The 8,516-nt window shown below is 37.1% G+C and overlaps 1 protein-coding gene across 1 annotated transcript; it reads right to left on the reverse strand.

Moving 5' to 3' along the window:
* Positions 1 to 611: 611 nt before the first annotated feature.
* Positions 612 to 8,298, reverse strand: LOC144436058 (uncharacterized). Its single transcript, XM_078124715.1, has 11 exons — positions 8,275 to 8,298; positions 7,045 to 7,123; positions 6,029 to 6,113; positions 4,886 to 5,012; positions 4,293 to 4,353; positions 3,553 to 3,737; positions 2,812 to 2,891; positions 2,483 to 2,563; positions 1,765 to 1,843; positions 1,455 to 1,559; positions 612 to 731 (listed from the first exon to the last, which is right to left on the reverse strand). The coding sequence occupies exons 1-11, from the start codon at positions 8,284 to 8,286 to the stop codon at positions 612 to 614; spliced, it is 1,014 nt and encodes a 337-aa protein (XP_077980841.1). The 5' UTR covers positions 8,287 to 8,298.
* Between the last annotated feature and the right edge of the window lie 218 nt (positions 8,299 to 8,516).

An 8,516-nucleotide genomic window follows, 5' to 3' on the forward strand; every position in this document is an offset into this window, starting at 1 on the left:
GTTCTTTATAATAATAAAGTAAACAGGGAAAAAACTTTATTATGCTTTACGATGAGTCAAGAACCCCAATGAAAGACTCGAAACGGAAATATTGTTACTCCAGCTATTGCCCTAAATACATGAGACGTATAAAAATTCATGCTTAGACTAATATTGCACTGTGTAGATTTGCTTCCTTTTATGAAATAGCTTACATTTTCATATTATTCAAATCTGAATATGTGATACTGGACTCTCTCTCTCTCTCTCTCTCTCTCTCTCTCTCTCTCTCTCTCTCTCTCTCTCTCTCTCTCTCTCTCTCTCTCTCTCTCTCTCTCTCTCTCTCTCCTCCCTCTCTCTTCGTCTCATAACTGCTAAATGTCACCTTGTATACATAAGTTATTGCTATTAGAACGTAGAGTCATTCGTATATATTGTTGACTAATACACTATCCGTCGGCTAACTCTTCCCGATATTTTTATCGACGGCTACATACGGTTCTTTCCACATTTGTGTTAAATTGTACATTGGTGGTCTGAGGCCTAATACTGAAAAAGACTGAACTTGAACTTGAAATAAATACAGTTCGTTTTATCTTTTCAAACGAAGTTTATCTTATCAGCAGCAGTGTTCATTTGATGGCTGACAGATTAGTTGATTCCGCTTTCATCAAGTCTCCATATATCCACATAGACCCTTTCTTTCTCTTGTACACCCACCTGACTTCGTATGACGGAGCAACCCTGGCTCTCTGAAATACAAACAACACATTTAATTTAAAACCCTGACTTAAACCTTTCATTTTAGATTCAATTTACAATCATGGCTTCATTCTAATTATTACTGAGGTGGCGATCTGGTGTCACATCTCTACCATCTAATTGGTTCTTGTCATAACCAATATTTCCACAATTTAGTGAAGATCTGACTTTGGGTCTCGAATTTAGTAAAGATTTGAAGCCTTGTTTAAAAAATCTAACATTTATAAACTCGTACATTAATTATGCAAACAGTTTTCATGAAGGGGTCATAGTTCGATAAACTAGTAATAAAAATGATTTTTTTAATATTTATAAGAACAAATTATGCATGTAAACACCAATAGCAGTGGTCAGTACATAAATTAAATGATTACGTCGTTTTTAATTCATGAGAACTAATTGTGGATGGATCACCCAGTAGATCAATAAATTTGTATTTTAATCAGATCGACTTTTTAATTCATACAAAAACAAACTTATGGATGGAAACGCCAAAAGCTAGTATTACACAAATACTAAAACTTAAAGTTGAAATCGTGATTTGAATCACTAGTAACAGCCAAAGGACACCTTCTTTGATTCTTGAGAACCATTATGGGGAGGAACTGCACAGACGACTGAACGTTGGAGAAAGTATTAGCTCGATCGAGTGCTCTTTAATTCGTCCGCGATTTCTGATATTTCACAATAAAGTTCAACTCTAGGTGGCGTACCTGTTGTAGTATTCTTTCGTAAGGGTAGTTCATGAGATGTTTATCGGCGAATCTTCTTGATGCTGACTTAATCTGTTCGTTGCTAATGGATTGAATGGGAGTGGCCTACAAACAATAACAAGAATTAAAGATAGGCTTGCACGATTGTATTATATGTCAAAACTAGATTTAATGATTGACAAAGTGAGTAGGTGTGTAAAATGGATCAAGTGAAAGACTCACTCACTCACCCACTCACTCACTCACTCACTCACTCACTCACTCACTCACTCACTCACTCACTCACTCACTCACTCACTCACTCACTCACCGTTGTTTTGGCTGATCCTGATACAAAGCCACCAACTGTGCTAGGATTGTCCATAAGATAATCAGCCGTGCGGGTAAAACTAAAATAATTTTAGAAAACATGACTACGATAATTCGGCAAGCATAGAAGATAAATAAATGACAAAATAACAGTTCAAGTTCGCAAGGTCAATGTCCACTAAAATGGACCGTTGGCAGAATAGTACTGCTGACTTGATAACTGGGTTAAAGTATTTGGCTGCAGTCACCGTAATGTCCCGAGGTTTCGTCGCAATGCATGGTTTAGAGATTTCTGAAAAGTTTTGGAGTGATCTGCTGTAAGTGATCTTGACTGTTACAAGATTTCTATTCAAGATACGTATTGCATCATTTTTAAAAAGTTGCACTCTAACTGACAACCTCTGTTGGGTTGGTCATGCGTGTTGAGAGGACATAGTCAAGATCAACATCAACCCAGCAAAGCTCTAAAACTATCAACACTTTAGCTGAATCCAAGTCTAGAAAAGAACTACTTGTAAAGAGAAGAATATTAAGTTCATCAATTGTTAGCTTCGTATAATTTTATGCTTTTTGATCAAAGTATACACACAGTTGTGTCAAGATATGAGGTCTGTTTTACCGCAATTGTATGCTTCACCGTGTGTACTTGGTTGATAGATCGATATCATATACCACGCCAACGTCATTTATTGTTTGTGGATGACTAAAAGGTTACTTACTAATATACAGTCATTTCAATATGCCATTTCACCCGTCTATGACCATCACAGAACCAACAAAGTCTTGAGCCTTTGAGTCGTCTGTGAATATTATTATTGAAAAAAGGATAATAATCAATTATTGTTCGGGTTAAAACTACCATTATCACGATTTCAATAACTCAAACTTTTGAAGCTACCAGTAATATCAGCCATCTGTATATCGATTAGTTCGCTTTATTAGACATGGCTTCAGGTCGAATATTTAATACTGTCACCTACTGTGTAAATAGCATGGGTGTTATTAAGGTTATAGGTCACAGGTCAAAGGGTCATAGTAGATAGCTTACTTCTTTCTTCCTGTACCATTGCATTCAGCACATCGCCCTTCGTCATTCCAACCACGCCCATCACAGGAATTACACCTCACCTGAAAAAATATGATGATATTTCATTTTTATTGGTGCCACACCTCGAAAATACGCCTGACAGTGTCATTTAAAGGCTAGGAGGGGTTTATATAGTATCATTTAAGGGCGGGGGGGGGGGCGTTTACATAGGATCGACATTTTACTGTTGACCAGTTTTGTTGAATATAGCTCTGCCGGACAAGTGTATTTTTTTCTCACTCACCCAGACTTTGATCCTAATGGGAACTGGGGCTTTAAAATTTGTGATAACACATCGTGTGCTATTGACTATAGGAACTTCAAACACCAGAAACTATTTGACCCCCCTAAAAAAATCGAGTGAATGTTGTCATAAATCATATTTTTTAGAGTATTAATTATTAAAGTAATACTTGTTATCAGTATTTGATCTAGCATACGTCATTAGGCTATCACTGTCCACCAAAACGAAAATCACCCAAAAATTACACGTTTTGGATTTACAATGAAAGCCATGTCACTTGAAATGGAGTTAGTCTGGTTCTACAAGCAAAAGTCTGACTATGGAAAACTTTTACTTTTTTCTCTTGAGATTGTTACGCTTTATGTGCAAACAAGTTGGCAGATAATTGTTGAGCCAGGATACTTTATCCACTTTACATTTATGCTTTGGTCGCATATTAAAAGGTCTTAAAAACTTACAACTGCTATTGTTTCATAACCCAGTATATCGTAGCCTTTTCCATCACAATAGCTGCAAGATCTGACATTTTCCGAATGAGGAACGTAGACAGTTTTCCGATGGTCTAGAAACTCTTTGTCAGCTCGTACAGGTACTTCCCATGGCGATGGTACGGTACCATTACCGCCATCGTCAAGTGGACCACCTGCAAACAATAGTTTACACGCTATTTCATTTTCTTCTCTGAGACTCACATAATTTTCTTGAGGAGGAAGCATGAAAACAACAAGGAAAACAAAAAAGTTAAGTGCACGTTATAAAGCCCCCCCCCCAAAAAAAAGGAAACAAAAAGTTAAGTGCACGTTATAAAGCCCCCCCCCCCAAAAAAAAAAAAAAAAATTATATTTTCCCTTTCCGCGGTTTTTATGTCCTTGTATAACTGTTACGGTAGGTGCAACTCTCTTTCTGTGTGTTCTCCAATCTATCTCCTTTCCCTCTGACTGTCTCCGCCTGGCTCTATCTCTATCTCTATCTCTATCTCTATCTCTATCTCTGTCTCTGTCTCTGTCGTTCTCTGTCTATGGTTCTTTGTATCTTTCTCTGTGACAAGTCTGTCTGTCTGTCTATCTGTCTGTCTGTCTGTCTGTCTGTCTGTCTGTCTGTCTGTCTGTCTGTCTCTCTGTCTCTCTCTGTCTCTCTCTCTCTCTCTCTCTCTCTCTCTCTCTCTCTCTCTCTTATATAAGGAGCGGACGTTTTTTACCTCTGTATGGTGATTTCGCCCATCTTACAATTCTTACTTCGCAAAAGAGGTACAGCTGATACTGATAAAGAAGGAAAAAAAGGAATTTATGTCGAATATAAATTTAAGACATGCCATTAACAGAGAGGAGAGAAGAGAAGAGAAGAGAAGAGAAGAGAAGAGAAGAGAAGAGAAGAGAAGAGAAGAGAAGAGAAGAGAAGAGGAGAGGAGAGGAGAGGAGAGGAGAGGAGAGGAGAGGAGAGAAGAGAAGAGAAGAGAAGAGAAGAGAAGAGAAGAGAAGAGAAGAGAAGAGAAGAGAGGAGAAGAGAGGAGAGGAGAGGAGAGGAGAGGAGAGAAGAGGAGAGGCGAGGCGAGGCGAGGCGAGGAGAGAGGAGAGGCGAGGCGAGGCGAGGCGAGGAGAGGAGAGGAGAGGAGAGGAGAGAAGAGAAGAGAAGAGAAGAGAAGAGAAGAGAAGAGAAGAGGTGAGAAGAGAAGAGGTGAGAAGTGTGAGCGGAAAACGAGGTTTGGTTTGATACTTGAGAAGAAACAAACCATGCACATGATATAAAGAAGCCGGAAAGAGTTGTTAAAAATTAGGAAGAGTAAATCCTTACGTATAATTTTGCGTATGATGTAGAAATGTCGCCAATTTTTAAATTTTCGACGACACTTTCAGGATATCGATCTTCAAAGGCTAAAAGTAGGAGCACATTTTTGGCTTCATCTTTCGAGAGATCAAAACTGAAAAAAGAAAGAAAGAGAAATCATGCTTGAAAGACGATGACGTTCATTAGACATTAAGAATGACACTATTGGGACCACATTAGGGACGAGATCAATAGTTCAATGTAGGATAAAAAACTAAATATTTTAGTTAGGCCTCAGACTTCCCATCCCCACCCTTTCTATCTAAATTGGCCAAAATTGAAAATGTTTCAGACAGCACAATCAACTTCAAATCAGTATGTAGTAGTATGTAGTGCTATGAATACAAAGTCGGTATGCAGTGAAGGAAAAAAACCGTTCTTTTGTTGAGACTTTACTTTGTTTTAGTGCCATGCATTTACTATAGCGAATATTCTTAATCTTGTATTTCTCCATTTGACGACATATTAGAAAAATCTGCATTTAGGGTTCAAATAGATCCATTAAAAGTTAAATCGATTTTGTATGATGAAAACTAAAAAAGCTCAACCAACCCCTTCCACCCCAAAGTAAAATAATTTAGCTTTTTATCCTGTATTGAACTATTCATCTCGCCCCTTACGTTGTTTGCCACAGCAGTTTTTCGTGACACAACAGTCACAAAACACATATTCACAAAATTTATTTTAGATCTGAATCAAAGATAAAAGTAAATAACCCACATGTATATTTTTGATTGATCATAAATGTCAAGTGATCTTAGATTGAGTAATTACACTTAGTACTGACAGTGATATACTGTACAAGTCGTAAACTTCCCCCCCCCCCACCCCACCCTCCACTCCGTTGTCTACTTTCATGATGAACGGTTTTCATATCGCGGATTCTGTCATTTGCAAAGTACGATTTTTTTACGGAAAGAAGTGAACTTGATTGATTAATTAACATCCTGTTTTACCTGTAACATAACAAAACGGTGTAATATTATAAAATTAACTTCCCTGTGACAATAATGACATTGCCAAAAATAGGAAAAACACACAGTCACATAGATTGGTTTTAATGAAGGTATGTATTTTTTCAAGCACCATTTTACAAAGTATTGAACTTACTTTAAAACATGGGTGTACTCAATACCTTGTGGAGGGGGTGAAGGTCTTGGGGTGATAGGGGGTTTCATTGTCGCAAAGTCGTCACCTGTTGGTTGTAAAAGAAAAAAGAAAAAAAGGGGAAGCAATACATTTTAATATTTGCATAAGTTTGCTCATTTATTAAAGTGTTTTGAAACAACGGATGGCAGTTTTATTGAACAGAATAATATATTGAGCGAATAGAGACGAAAACATGAAGACACTCGTTCCTAAAATCTTGTACCAGGGAATGACAGGAGAGAGCATTATTTGTTTCAAGGTTCAAATCTGACTTTTGTTTGACACCTCCGTCGAATTAATCTTCATCCTAATTCATACCACAAAATGGATGTTATTCCATACAACGAGGCAACTACTCTACAAATGTACGATAAGCTATAACTTGGTACAAGACTTTTAAAAATAAGTCTACAATTTCATAAAAATGACATTCTACTTTAGGTTAGTTTTGATAAATCCGACAAAGTTGTTATCGAATTGGGTCAAATTCCCACTCTCAGCATATCACCTACACGCACTACACAAACACTTTATATCGCCTATTTCTGGCGATGACCTCGAAGCAATACGTTTAAATACTACTCCAATACGTGTATCCTTATGGTTGTATTTTACGGTATACTGTGTGCGTTTCAGCCATTACTGCGCTCGTCATATCCGTGTTTTTGTCTGTTACAGTATCTTATCAGAATTTTATCACATCTAATAACTTCAGAAGTGCCCAGTAGCTATAAAAACATTTCCTGAAATTAATCTTTAAATTGATATGTTTGAATCAACACTCTTGAGGGGTAGAGGGTTTGTCTCTTTTGGAATCAATTTTATTTACTAGTGCAGAAATTGAGATAATTTTACTCAATTTTTACTGAATATCATATCGGGGGAGTGACATCAAATGAGTAAACAGCACATACATGAGATATCCCCTGGCGATAACACCATAACATGGACAATATCAAACTTCTTGTTATACTTACGTAATAATTCGTTGTACCCAGTCGGTGGTTCTGGTGTGATACTAGACTGGTAACCCATACTGCCCGAGCCTTCAATCATCTGGGAACAATAAATCACAAAAAACATTGATACGAACAACTCCAATGGTAACAAGTCTCGGGGAAAAAATATCTCCCGGAAATGTTACAAGTGAAACTCAGGTACACATACACGTTAAGCTGATAGGGGACCTGCGTAAATAGAGCCATTAGAGCCCACCTGTCATCAATTACACAGAAATATAGCTTTATCGTGTAAAAATATCACCATATTCTACATTTCACTATAATATACATTTAACAATATTAAACATTATGTATGGTTTTGAATATGTCTGATCTTGGGAATATATTTGGTTGATAATATCGCGAAAATTCACAACATTTTCAGTTAAATATATGACCTACCCATTGCGTTTAGTGTTGTTGCACAGTAGTTGGACTTTGCACCGACTGGTTATGGTAAACCCCCGAATTGCACGTCTTTTATTTGAATATGTTTATTTCAAGTGTGGATGTCGCCATACGTGATTGTAAATTCATAATTAATACCATATTCCGACCCGGGATTCCGACTCACATAAAAAATTCGAATATTTCATTAAAAAAAAATACTAATGCAAAATGTCACATTTTCTGGAGCTATTAGAATTAAGCTTAGTAAACGTACGTCTTTTTGAATAATGAGTAATGATTGATAGCTGTAGGCAGTTATGTCTTCACGCTTGATATCCAATAATCGACCTCCGCTCCACGGAATATTTGTCGTTATGACCGCAAAAATGGTTTTAAGAAACCATTTTTACGGAGTCGTTTTGTAAATGTTGATAGCGATTGAAATAATTTAAACAAGGTACACTGGATTGGTTGACTTTTAACCCTCGTTTTATCATTTACTAACCTAAATACCAGGCAGCCACTACCTCTATGTTCAAAAACTGAATTACACCCGAAATCAAAAACGGAAGTTTCAAATGATGAGTTGTGGTGTCAAGTGCATAGGGAAAATATTTGGCATCCTTAAATGTATGCTTCCCGATGGAAGTGCATGCAAATGACTGTATAGTTCATGAAATATTCCATAATCTTTCAACACGCTGATCGGTAAGCACATGGTGATTATGTCTAATTAAGTTTGACGCAATTCAATTAGTACTGAGGGGCCCATGTAACATTCAGAATTGATTTAGAGATTGTCAGTGTAAGACTTACCTTTACATCCATTGAGAATATTGAATCTGACGAACGCTGTAATATAATGCGATACAACCTCAAGCAAGGTGTTTACGGCGTCCCCCTCTCCTATATAAACGTCACTACTGAACAAATAGACAAATGGGTTTGTTCTGATAAATGGATCTAGCCCACATGGCATAGTTGTGTCTCTGTGATACGATGACTTACTTACTGACTGTCTGTTCTCTGTACTGTGTACGTGCTGTCCGGTATTATAG

The sequence above is a fragment of the Glandiceps talaboti genome, chromosome 6, assembly GCF_964340395.1.
Source record: "Glandiceps talaboti chromosome 6, keGlaTala1.1, whole genome shotgun sequence".
NCBI classification, from domain to species: domain Eukaryota; kingdom Metazoa; phylum Hemichordata; class Enteropneusta; family Spengelidae; genus Glandiceps; species Glandiceps talaboti.